The sequence below is a fragment of the Cydia strobilella genome, chromosome 5 (genome assembly GCF_947568885.1).
Source record: "Cydia strobilella chromosome 5, ilCydStro3.1, whole genome shotgun sequence".
Classification (NCBI taxonomy): Eukaryota; Metazoa; Arthropoda; class Insecta; order Lepidoptera; family Tortricidae; genus Cydia; species Cydia strobilella.
Window position 1 is genome coordinate 17,480,565 of NC_086045.1, and position 14,295 is coordinate 17,494,859.

The 14,295-nt window shown below is 38.0% G+C and overlaps 1 protein-coding gene across 1 annotated transcript; it reads right to left on the minus strand.

Annotated features, from left to right (window-relative positions):
* Positions 1 to 7,195: 7,195 nt before the first annotated feature.
* On the minus strand, positions 7,196 to 10,479 carry LOC134741551 (achaete-scute complex protein T3-like). The gene is made up of 2 exons (XM_063674376.1): positions 9,272 to 10,479; positions 7,196 to 7,817 (listed from the first exon to the last, which is right to left on the minus strand). Exon 1 carries the CDS (start codon positions 9,860 to 9,862, stop codon positions 9,278 to 9,280), a length of 585 nt encoding a protein of 194 aa, XP_063530446.1. The 5' UTR covers positions 9,863 to 10,479; the 3' UTR covers positions 7,196 to 7,817; positions 9,272 to 9,277.
* Between the last annotated feature and the right edge of the window lie 3,816 nt (positions 10,480 to 14,295).

Genomic DNA, 14,295 nt, shown 5'->3' on the forward strand with positions numbered 1-14,295 from the left:
CTTTTAATAGAACATATCTTCTTGAGTGAATTATTTCCAATAACATGATAGGTACTGTTACAAGCAAGTTTTTTCCTATTATTTCGTTAAAACGGAAATCATAAATTCGACCATTATGTACAGCAATTAACTAGCCCTCCTTAACACTTTTGTATATTGCTTAATTAGATAAAATAAAAATACCTACTCTGATAAATCATGACATGACACGTATATAGGTATGAATTCTATAGGTACCTAATCTAAGCTTATTAACTCATCTCTCAATCATGCGGCTCTGTCGACTTACATAATAACCAAATCATCTTTGGATATCACTATCGAGCGGTTCGACAGCTGTCCAATTCAAACCCGCCGATAAAGCTAAGCTTGAATAATATATTGAAGTCAAATATAATCTGGTTCGTATTATGAGAGGTCAGTTCAATAATGTGTCGACTGACAACGACAGTAACGTAATTTCTTCCGTTTATAGATAAGTCATAATATTTACTGTCTCCCTACACCTGGCTAGGTCAGTGCCCCACATTGTATTGCGATCCGAAAAAATACAGTTTCCATTTTTGATCAAGAGTCCTTTTCGGGAAATCATCAAAATTGAGAAAGTAAAGACGTAATCGCGTTGGTTGCTATTTCCGCGCATTCTTCGACAAGCGTGCGATAATTTCAAAACGTGGTTACATTTAAGAGTTGTATAAGGCTTTATTGGAACAAGTATAAATGATGGTAGCTTGCGGAGGCTCGATATATCACTGATGGCGGTGGCGCACGTTTTTGTGGCGAGCGGTGCGACGATTTTTATGTGGTTTAATTCGATCGGAGCCAGTGGCGGTATCGGGCCTAATTATTTGAATAGCACGACACGACATCGCTTTGACTGGTGCCGATATTGCTTGGAATATGGTGTGGATAGGAATTTCTTGCTTTTCGTCATATTCTTTGATGCATAAACATTAACAAAACGCAACTAATATAAATTAATTAATTTCGTGCTGCGTTTGAGTTCTTTTTGTAAATATTTAATTGTCTGTCTGACATACTTAACTTTTGGTATCCACTAGTGGAGTTAACCATAATTATTTCAGAGAATGTAGGTATAGATACTCAATGTATTTAATGACCATAAACCTGTATATTTTGTCTCAGGAGTTGCCGCGGCCGGCGTCTGTTCAAGCAGATTGCAGCCTAATTCCTTTCGTGATGAAGTATGGTTTTTATCGGCCTCCTAGCCTAGTTGGTAGTGACCCTGCCTATAAAGCGGGAGGTCCCGGGTTCGAATCCTGGTTAGGGCATTTTTTTGTGTGTTCATCACGAATATTTGTTCCTGAGTTATGGATGTTGCGTATGTATTTAAGTAAGTAAGTATTTATCTTTATAAGTATTGTGTATCTTGTGTATCGTCGCCTAGTACCCATAGTAAAAGCTTTGTTTAGTTTGGGGCTAGGTTGGTCGATCTGTGTAAGATTAGGTATCCCCAAATATTTATTTACTTATGCATTTTCACAAATTTTATTTACTTATGCATTTTCACAAATATTGCCTATACATTGACTGTCATTGCTCATGCTTACACTAAGCAATATATATGTCGTTGGCATTCTGTAATTTCCCACATACTTTAACGTTCTGTAGCTACACAAATATACATATAACAATGATCACATTTCGTGTATATGTATATATGTCGCAGGCAAATTGTAAGAATCCTCCGTTTACAAACGGCGTCGTCAATTTACTAACGTGAAAATGTTTGTAAATTGCTGATGGAAAATTGTTAGTGCACTCAATAGTGTCGACGTAAACGTGATGGTTGTCTAAGGGTGACCATGGTTTGCTGTTTTATAAATTTATATTAACATTTATACCACACCACCACCCTCACGCGCGTTTTAACCGGGGTCCCACTGCTATGACCCACAGTGGGTCCACGGGTATTTTTTTTTACCCGTTGTCCCACCGTTCTAAACAGTGTTCGCCAGTGGGTCTACGGGTAATTTATTTTTACCGCGGTCCCACCGCACTGTTACTTTTCCAAAAACATTTCCTTCACAACTTAACTAGATGGATCCCCACTTTTAAACGGTTTGATCTTCGGGCATCTGAAGCTACCTAACGAACCTAACCTACTTACTTAGGTACCTACCTACTCTTTTTTCTACCTATGCTGTGGAAGTAGCTTAAATACGTACACCATTCGGGCTGTGTTTACATTAGTCAGTTACCTAAGAATCCTTTTGACTGCGTATGCTGCTGAACTCAATCGGTTTGGTAGAGAAGATAAGTACAGAATAGGTGCAGACTACACACTCCTACTAAACACATGTTATTATTAATAGAAACCGCAATCTCGTCGCGCTGTAAAGACGATCACCAGTATTATGAACATTAAATTTCATTCAACCGAAATAAAATAAATGCTTTATTTTGCACAAAACTATAGAATAGACAAGATTTTAGGAAAATATGTAGGTAGGTACTTATGTGATTCTATTGTTTTTTGTTAAAAACAGTATTCTTTGTTAACGACATCAAAGAATTCAGGAAACCGTCATAGAGATCGGTCGTATAATTAAATAAATAGTTTAAAGGGGTGTCCTAAGCCCACCGTGTCTTGTATCTTCAAGACGTAATTGTTATTTCGAAGGAATTTCGGTAAAGGTATGCGAGATATTTTAGACGCTACCTGCTACCAAGCTCCAATTCATTATACGCCATTAATGAGCCTTACTGCGTTGACAATTTATGATATTGCCGAGCGTGCTTGATTAATTTAACAGTGAATGAATAGAGCAACCCATTTTCTTTGTGGGATGGCCTCATTTCGAACAGTTAGTGATCTTATAAACTTTGTTTACTAAATAATGAGAACATTTCCAATCATTAAGTACTCTCATGCGCGCCGGTAATTAAAAAAATCCCACAACATTTAAAGCCGCCTGCAGTGAAGTTCTTCCCTATAAACAGAAAATAAAGCTTTGTATGTTAAATTCCAACCGTATTTTTAATTTTTTGCTGCACTTGAACACAATTTGTGTTTCTTATTTTAATTGATAGACTTCCTGGATAGTTATCAGTATTTGATTAATGTAACTTATTTCGAGTATAATAGGCATTCTGTTTCAGTCGGATAAAACAAAATATGCCTTAATTTGGTGCACTTCCTAAAATGGTAAAATAACGGCATTAATTACTAAATAGTAAAGAAAAATCATGTTTATTGACACTAAAGTTAAAGTTAAAACGTAATGAATTGAGAACCTCCTTTTTAAAGTCGGTAAGTGAACATCAAGTTTTAACGTAGGTAATCAATATGATGTTTTTCCAGATAAACGAAGACGAACGAAGAAAAAATTAACAAATATATACCTGTAGGATGGCTAATAAAAATGTATTAAAATATATACTTCTACTGTCGTAATTTCAAGCTAAGCTTCAGCTTTACTACAGCCAACGCGGAACGCAGAACACCAGACCGCACTCTGTGTGCGCGGGCTCTAAGTTTCCAGCTGCAATAGGCGCAGGTTGTTGAGTCGGCGCGAGCATCGCGCGGCGGCGTCGTCACCGCGATTCGTGCGCGCTCGGCGGCGCTCGTGCGTTTACGGGGCACGCGACCGACGCGCGCTTCAGCTGCCTCTACAAGCTTCATTGTTCAGGAAAATTACGCTTTTATCAATACTAATTTAACTTTTACTGCTTACTTTTGTGTTTCAGTTACATCAGTCAAGCCGGGTAGGGGGACTACCTATGTGACAGACTAGTTGCAGATTCTTCAAGTAAGATTTTTTTAAAGTATGCCTAACCTGTTTGCCGTTTTTGTAGGTATTTAAGTAAGGACGATGGGAGTGCTTATGTCGACAAATAATTATTAAATAAACAAAAATTTTACAAATATGTAGGTAGGTACTCTAACAAAAAAATAATAACAGATTATGATAATTTCAACTAAAAAAAACCAGGATTGTTGCCCTGATTACGTTTAAACCGAAAAAACTTTTTAGTAGTAAAGTTAATTCATGACTACCACACCGCACACTTCAACGCCTGTATCGTATGAAACTCGACCGCCCAATTCAGCGTAACCAAACATTACAGCCCCGAGTCTTGTCCTTGGTCGCGAGTGTAAAGTTGCTGCCAATAAGCGTGTGACCCAGATCCTTGCGCAAGCGCAGTCGATGCTATTTTTGAATATTGAACAAGTTCAAGTGCGTGTAAGCCTGTTTTGGGAGCAACGTAATTGCATATAGGTTCCACCTACGTTCGGCGTAAAATTTTAAGGGCTGATAAGGCCCACAAAGGTATTATTCCAGCCAACAAAAATGGCTTATTAGTAGAGTGTTCTACAGCATGAAAGAATTTGACGATTATGATAATAGTGCATGCATGTATTAATTTTGTTATTTAGTTATAGGTTAGTCTTAAGTATATTGTACGTCCGTGATGGATAAACTGTTGCTTCCTAATGTATTATTGCCAACATCTCTGTACACAGTTATTCAATAAATATTATCTTATCTCATCTTATCTTAATAGTAAAAAAGGTGAATGTAATAATGAAAATGATAATACATTTTAAACTTTGGGCATAGTACCTATTCATTTCCAATTCAAAATAAAAATAATTTAAGTAGGTATTTGCATTACATAATAACATACCTAATATACTTATAAATATGTAAGAATATGAATTCGTATAATATATGAAAAAATCTTTGACTTTGACCGTAACTGTGTGCTATCAACATGAATTTTATATACCCAAATACCTGAGAAATTATGTGTACCTACATTTTTTAAAGTCAAATAACATATCTTGTAATAGGTACCCAATTACATCAACAGGGTATACTGCCCTAGTAATATATTTATTAATTCATAAGAATTCATTATTCATCGGCTTGCCGCTGTGACCGTTGGACACAGCCTCATTTTCATGCTATTCCTGGCGATCATCCTAATCGCATCTAGGCCTTATTACTTACCTAGTTGATAGCAAATAGTAAAACAACAACGCAACCAGTTACAAGTAGCTGTACAGACAACATAATGAGACGCAATTTCGTTGCCAACGGATGCAATGCATAGTAACCGACAATTAATATAAAGGGAAGTAATGACAACGAACGGCGACCGACAAAATGTTTCGCAAATATCCACAGGTGTGCTGACGTCCTTCCGTCGCGTCTAGTCGGGCTTGTTTCATAGGGCAACAGCAACTTCAAACAATTAATCGACGGAAATATCCACCCATAATGGCACAAGCTTCCCCTCCATTATCAAAAATTACTATTGCAATTTGATTTCCATGGGCGGGCACTGAACGTGATCGCCTTGCTTTATGGATTGTCTTTTTCAAATTAAATGCAGCAGCGAGTGTGTTTAGGTCTCCCCATTTTGGAATTCGCGTATGTTATTCTTTCTTTTGCTAAATGTAATTTGAGTTGAGGCACGTGTAGAAAAAGTACCTTTTGTTATTTTAATATTTCAACCTCCCGTGCTTAATGCTCATGTGATGTGTTTGTGCCTATTTTTGCTGGGTCTGCATTGCACCACTTAGGTATACGTTTTAATAAACAGCATACCTTAGTTTTTATGTATGGAGCACAAATTTTTAATTTGATTACAAGCTTTTATTTGACGCCCTGTTAGACTGCGTTTCTACAAAAGCTGTACGTTGCGAGGGATGTGATTTTAAGAACCGATATAGTCACTGCACGCTGAGCGAGAAAAAACAAATTAAGTAATTCTATTAATTTTTTTTTTTTTTTTTTATTACAAAAAGGCAAGCATTTGACCGCAATCTCACCTTAATAAACACATCCCTCGCAACGCATCCTCGCACATCTCTGGTGGAAACGCAGCCTTAGTATGTTAGTTTAGTGTGGGTCAAAACTTGGAAGCTAAATTTGACCCACTTCCCGATTTCCGATTGAGGTAAAATTTTGCATACATAAGTAAACCGGATGACAATGCAATATGTGGCTTTTCATCACAGAAGGGTCCTTATGTTTCAAGTGCAATAAGGTCCTTTCCATCTGAAATTCCAACAGAAATTCTCACATTGCACTGCACATAAAGCATAAGACCCCTTAGTCTGATGGAAAGCCACATATTATGGTGACATAGAGCTGATCTGATGATGGAGGCAGGAGGTGGCCATGGGAACGCTGTGAAAAAACAACGCAAACTAATTGTGTTTGGGGTTGTTAGAATGGTCTCGAAGAGTATTAGTTGCCTGTGCAAAGAAAAGTACAGTCAGCGAGCTTGTACCAAAAATGAATTTTCTGCCAAAAACATGTAATTAAATTTTTGGCAACCGTATTGTGACCTAAAATAAGCGTTAGGATTTTTCAGAAACTGCTTTCTGAACCTACGGTACCTTAATGAGTGAAAAGTAAATGTGTGTATACGCAATTACGCATCAATGTGTGTAAGTGCTGTAAATATGTGCCGAGGTAGTCCCGCCGTCTCCTTTTTGGTAAAATGTATGGCCTACATAAGCGTTTCATGGACCAGAAGCTCTTTCAGACGTTGTTGGTGGCTGTACTCGTCGAAATAACTATATCCTACCCGCGTAACTGCGCAGGTAACCTGATGGGTCTTGGCAGATTTGTCACAGTTTGCCAAAGCGCAGCAGGTTTGTAAGTTTTAAACAGCCATCATCAACCCCTAATGACTGCCAAGATATCTCCATACTAAATATTTTCGCCAAAACTTTGGAGATAGCGGGTCGCCCTGTTTAACACCTTTCTCGGTACTGAATTTAGGACCAGGGTTTATCAAGGTTAGGCGGATATCTCACTTGCGCCGCAACTGGATTCGGTGATGATGTGCAAGCGAGACAGCACTATAATTGTCTATATGACTTGCTCGCACACCGTCGACGCAACCTGTTGCGGCGCCAGTGTGAAGATCGCCTTATGGCGCCGTCAATTTAAACGAGTAAAACGAAAATAAAACTGTGTATCCCGCGGTCGAATACTTTGCTGTAAATCTGTAATCCACACATACCTAGTAGATTGGTATCGTTAACTCGTTAGACTTTACCATGACCTGCTCCCGGTCGATATCCTGTTTGTTCCGGAGGCTATTGTTTGGGTAGTTATTTAAATAAAATAAGGTGTATATGAGATGTTTTATTTTCTTACAGAAACTACCTGAATAGGTAAGTAACCGGCATATTTTGTTTTAACTATAAACAAAATTGTACTGTTTATTTAGCGTAGGTACAACTTAAAATATTAGGAATCTGTCTTAGGGTACTAGATTTATATATACGAGAAGTCTTTGTCTCACAATAAAATAAGGAATCATGTTGTTTCTTAGATGTCTTGTTAACAAAATATATATGGTGTAGCTATTTCAATATTTTTGACATGCTCCTTCTAGCTAAGGAGAACATGCCTGCCATAAAATAATTCTTATATATAATGACTAGATAACAATAATAATATCTAAACTAAGTCTTACTGGAAGTAAATTAGGTAATTATTTAAGGCTAAACTAAGGCACAGCGATCACTTATATACAAGTTAACTAAATGCTTCATGTGGAACAAATTCGATTCAGTCTTGTCGGTACATTTCATGGAGGCATGAAAAGTAGTCGGCGCGCGCGCCGCTCGGCGGAATGCATCGATGGGGTCGTTATAGTCCACCATTATCCCCTCTCATTAGGAATATACTGATTGCGCTTAATTAGAGGTTCTCTCGGAGTCCCTTGCGCTCCAGCGTTCGGGTCGCTCTTCAAGCGAATACTCGTTTTTTCACAATCACCGGGCCGCTCAATGGCCATACTTTGATCACCGTAATGCACGGTTCCTGGGAACAAATAAAAAACAGGTTAATATATATGACTTTGATCAATCCTGCTTATCCCATCGTCTTACAAACACCCCGCGGCGGGAATGCGAAATTTAAAGAGTTGACAGAAAGTTAAAATTCCAACAACTCAAAATGATGTATGAAGGGTTATACGTCAAAAAAGTTTAAGAGCCTTGATAAAATCGTAATGTCTCAAAAATCTCCTGTTACCCTAACCGTGGCATGCATGACGTGAACATAATTCCCATGAATACTAAACTGGTATCAACAGATGTTTGCTCAGAGCTAAGCAAATATTGTAACACGTGTGCGATGCTCACCGCCCTTATATTTCCTCCTGAGATTTCGTCTTCCGGCACTATAGATTAATAGTCGGCAAAGCGAAAAGCCGAACAGGTTTTTTGCCCACCAAATTTACTAATTTGAGACATGGCGCTACTGTTCCTCAGTCCATCAATCGAATGAGTGCCATATGGTAATATGTTTTGTGTATCGATGACCGGATGCATCATATTAGAATATGTAATAAAAAAAACAATTAGGAACCTGCTTCCACTTGAGCGAAATTAGTCCAGTCTGGTCAGACCACCTTATTATTAGAATAGCACACTTTTTATGATTAATTTTCTTAGTGCATGCGGGGTAAACCACAAGATTATTAGAAGTAATTGCTGTAGGACTGTAAAGCAAAATATGTATTTAGATAAAATGCGGGCTCATCCTATTTTAAGAAAACAGAATTACCGAATACATATTTTTGCTACGATGATAAAAAACTTCTACCTAGCTGCTAAGCTTTTATAAAGCGACATATTTCGCCATTGTCAAAGACGGTTCCTTTGTGCCGTCCTAATTTAACAATGAGCCCCACCTACACATAGATAAAGTCTATCCGACGGTTCAATGCGCAGGCATAATAGGAAGTATACGTGTTTACTTTTTTTGCCCAAAGGACGAAGAGCGTAGATCTTCTTTTAAATTGTGCAACATAAAAGGAACAAGGTCGATCCAGTAGGTAACCGTGACTAACGGATCGAGAAAAAAAGCCAATCCCTAAAACGAATTGAAATAGGCAAGGTACCTGATTCATTTTTTTCGCGAACATGGAAACTCGTAAATTCTTATTCGACTAACCCTGTGAGTGAATATTCAGTCTCAAAAAATTAAAACTACATTTCGTTAAAAATTCAAGTAGGTAACTTAAATAGGAGTCATTGTTGACAAAGTAGGCATTCTTAAATTTATGAAGAGTTTTTTCACTTTGACATATATTTTATCAGCACACGTCGCGACAAACGTAAACATAAACGATAAGGAAATTATCAAAGCTCTGAAATTTATGTAAACATATTTTAAGGATTCATTCATAAAATACTATTGATAAGGACGAAAACGTTATCATAACTTCAAGTATAGGACGTAACATGAGAAAAAATAAATAAAAAACTCACCCCTTGTCACTGTTGCTGCCACCATGATATGACATCAAGCAACTCTTCATCTTCAGGGCTCATGGGTTCGTAGGAGTCGTAGGCGTCGTGACAGTTCGGGCCCGCTGAACTCTCCGACACCAGGGACGGAGCCGGCGACCGCGACTCCTCGGACGACGGCGGTGTGTGCGCCCCACTGCTTGCAAGCCCCAGACCAATCTGCATGTCAGAGCATCCTTCTTCACTTTCTTCTAACAAGCGCTTCAAATTTTTGATATATTCGACGGCCAGCCTCAGCGTGTCAACTTTGCTTAACTTCCGTGATGCCCCTCTGCCTCCAGTCACGGCTGCTGAAACAGCTGACGGAATGTGCTGACGAAGCGCAGCGAACCCGTTGTTGACTTGCTTTACTCTGTTCCGTTCCCGGGCGTTTCTCCTAGCCACTGATGCGGGCTGGGAGGGGTAGGGCTGATGAAGATAAGGTGACTTCTTCTTGCATCGTGCGGGATCTACAGGAGCAGGTGCCAGCCTCCTCGGTGCGGCCGTCTGTAGTTGCGTAAGCTTCTGGTTAACACCGAGATTTTGGTAAGTGTGAATCGCCGCCATAGGCATCGCGTGTTTGATTATTTTCGTAGTTAGTCGAATGAGAGCACGTGTGCGTGCGGCGCGGAGGTTGCCGGTGGATTGGCGGAGGCGGCGCGCACCCCCGACGCTAAGTAGCGCGCGCGCGGCGGCGCGGCGAGCGGTGGGGCGCGTGCCCGGCGCGCGCGCAAGCACGGGCCGCGACCCTCCGTCCTCCCCGCCTCGCCCGCCCTGCTACTTGTTGCCTTCTGATCAAAATACGCCGGCGCTTATTATGCCATAGACCGAGCGGTAAGCTCGCGCCGCTATTGTTGCACATCGTTGCGCATAATTATCCTGTCCATTACCTTGTTCGGAAGACAAGATCTTCTTGTCTCATCTATTTAGAGGCCGAGAGAATAGACTCTATAAGGGGATCGTCGTTGATATTCTGATATTAATGTCTTAGAGCTTTTGTTTTATTAATATGCCCCCAAGAGTTTTTGCGACAATGTTTTAGTGTTCGCGCAAAAAGTATAATTGCTTTCATCATAACCCACCGCCTCCTCGTTCATTTTATTCAGCACCGGTCCGTAATCGGTGTGTCGTCAGTCTACGGGACAGGTGTGCGAGGCAGGTCCCTGCAAAGCCCTAGCTCTTACAAATTGCCAATCAGCAAATTTCGATGTCAATTAAAAAGTAACCTGTAGGTAAAGTGCCTATAGGTACTTAGGTACCTTAACAGGTTTTTTGATCAACATTTATTAAATACTTTATGCCAACAGCTTTTGCGATACGTTTTAGCATGAGAATATCTAGCTCTATCTGTGTTATCAAATTTCATTCATATGTATAAATCGTTAAGTTTTTCCATGATTGCGAAAACAATTCTCGGCTAAAAATATATAGGCGAGTGTGAGGCTGGGGCGAGAGCATCAGGTTAGCAGGTGCGGCGACAACGCACCGGCCGTCGAACGAGCTCATGCTTCCAACCAAATAGTCAACCACTATTTTGACCGGTAGGCACTTGACGCCATTTTTTTTTTCTACAAAATAAAGTGTAACGCAGTGCTATTAATTTTAATATTGGTTTACTATACCGCTGGTATACTATATTCTCTTTTGTTTTAAGCTAATTACTGCACATAATAACTGGCATTTAAAAGAATTTGTACAGTTATAGGTAATTCTTCATCAATCTGTTCTGTTATGTCATACAGTTGGGGCAAATTAACTGCACAGAATTCGCAATGACAAAGTGTGGGAGTGATACCACAATATGCTTAAACGGATTCCATATTTATCCGAAATTTTTCGACGACAAAAGTTCTTTCTAAGTAGATGTTTACTAACTTTCAAGGACTGGCAGGTCATTGTAACATCTGACATATACCTGCCGATGGAATATTGGGGTCAATTTACAAATAATATAACTACTTAACTATTGTTTATGGCCAGAACTAGGTTTGCATAATATTTGATATAAACTTAATTCGCTTGCTTACCATAGATCCTTAATACATTCATACCTACTCATAATCTTTATTGCATATTACATTGTATCTGACTTAACCTATTACATATAACTATATACAACATGACACACCCTGTAAGGCACAGCAAACAGTTTATTCAAGAGGAGATCGAGTTCTTTGTACAAGATATTATATAATTATTTAATCATTGAAAAGTGTTTTTCAAACTTTATGGTGTCACGGCCCTTTACGACCACAAAAAAATTTTTCGCGACCCCCCAAACCCCGTGTCTACGACAAATATAATTATAACAAATTTGGAACGCACCTTTCTATCATTCACTCAGTTACATTTTCTGATTATGTTTGACTATTGAAAGTAGCATATTTTGCCGATATTTTGACCACTTAAATGCTATGAACGCAAGTCTACAAGGAAGGGACAAGAACCTAATAACAGCAAAAGATTAAGTTAATGGATTTATAGCAAAAATTGAATTATGGACAACATCTTTACACAGCTAAAACCATTCAAGAAATATCATCAGATATCTCAGTGAACGTGGAAATTCATATTCCTGTTATGGTGGAGAGCTTGCAAAGCTTAAAAAACAACTTTTAAGTTATTTCTCAAATGAAACACTGATTGGTGATGGAAAATCTTGGATTTTAAATCCTTTTTTGAATAAGTCCGTTGAGCTGGCCAATCTCAACGCCCCGGTAAAAGAAACACTTTTGAAACTTGCAGCTGATAGATTGGAGTTTGTATCCGTCTCGATTGGTACGTTCTGGGTTAAAAGAATGGCTAAATATCCCATCTAGCAAAAAAAGCCCTTAAAGTTTTGATCCCATTTGCTACTTCATATTTATGCGAGCTGACGTTTTCAACAATGGTCGATATCAAAACGAAAAGAAGGAATAGATTGAATTTGGAAAATGATTTAATCGTCTGAATGTCGCGGCAGGAACCCCGGTTTGACAAACTAGTCAAAATGAAACAAGCTCATTCTTCACACTGAATACAGTTCAAATTTAAACATAAACATACACATAAATACAGTTTACCTATCTAAAAATAATTAGTTTTATTAATATGTACATTAACGACCTTTAGATTTTAAAGAATTCGATTTTATTTAAGTTAAAAAAAAACAAATCTGCCTTCCAAAAGTTTCTCTCAAAGCCGAACTTTTCGCGACCCCCTTGGATAAGTGCCGCGACCCCCCTGGGGGTCGCGACCCACACTTTGAAAAACACCTAATTAAAACAGCTTATTATACATTAAATTATAATAAGCTGTTTTACTAAGGTGACTTTAAAAAAAAACTGTAATATATGACATCTATTATAGTTTTATAGGTAATTCTTCATCAATCTGTTCTGTTATGTCATACAGTTGGGGCAAATTAACTGCACAGAATTCGCAATGACAAAGTGTGGGAGTGATACCACAATATGCTTAAACGGATTCCATATTTATCCGAAATTTTTCGACGACAAAAGTTCTTTCTAAGTAGATGTTTACTAACTTTCAAGGACTGGCAGGTCATTGTAACATCTGACATATACCTGCCGATGGAATATTGGGGTCAATTTACAAATAATATAACTACTTAACTATTGTTTATGGCCAGAACTAGGTTTGCATAATATTTGATATAAACTTAATTCGCTTGCTTACCATAGATCCTTAATACATTCATACCTACTCATAATCTTTATTGCATATTACATTGTATCTGACTTAACCTATTACATATAACTATATACAACATGACACACCCTGTAAGGCACAGCAAACAGTTTATTCAAGAGGAGATCGAGTTCTTTGTACAAGATATTATATAATTATTTAATCATTAAAAAGTGTTTTTCAAACTTTATGGTGTCACGGCCCTTTACGACCACAAAAAAATTTTTCGCGACCCCCCAAACCCCGTGTCTACGACAAATATAATTATAACAAATTTGGAACGCACCTTTCTATCATTCACTCAGTTACATTTTCTGATTATGTTTGACTATTGAAAGTAGCATATTTTGCCGATATTTTGACCACTTAAATGCTATGAACGCAAGTCTACAAGGAAGGGACAAGAACCTAATAACAGCAAAAGATTAAGTTAATGGATTTATAGCAAAAATTGAATTATGGACAACATCTTTACACAGCTAAAACCATTCAAGAAATATCATCAGATATCTCAGTGAACGTGGAAATTCATATTCCTGTTATGGTGGAGAGCTTGCAAAGCTTAAAAAACAACTTTTAAGTTATTTCTCAAATGAAACACTGATTGGTGATGGAAAATCTTGGATTTTAAATCCTTTTTTGAATAAGTCCGTTGAGCTGGCCAATCTCAACGCCCCGGTAAAAGAAACACTTTTGAAACTTGCAGCTGATAGATTGGAGTTTGTATCCGTCTCGATTGGTACGTTCTGGGTTAAAAGAATGGCTAAATATCCCATCTAGCAAAAAAAGCCCTTAGTTTTGATCCCATTTGCTACTTCATATTTATGCGAGCTGACGTTTTCAACAATGGTCGATATCAAAACGAAAAGAAGGAATAGATTGAATTTGGAAAATGATTTAATCGTCTGAATGTCGCGGCAGGAACCCCGGTTTGACAAACTAGTCAAAATGAAACAAGCTCATTCTTCACACTGAATACAGTTCAAATTTAAACATAAACATACACATAAATACAGTTTACCTATCTAAAAATAATTAGTTTTATTAATATGTACATTAACGACCTTTAGATTTTAAAGAATTCGATTTTATTTAAGTTAAAAAAAAACAAATCTGCCTTCCAAAAGTTTCTCTCAAAGCCGAACTTTTCGCGACCCCCTTGGATAAGTGCCGCGACCCCCCTGGGGGTCGCGACCCACACTTTGAAAAACACCTAATTAAAACAGCTTATTATACATTAAATTATAATAAGCTGTTTTACTAAGGTGACTTTAAAAAAAAACTGTAATATATGACATCTATTATAGTTTTTAATT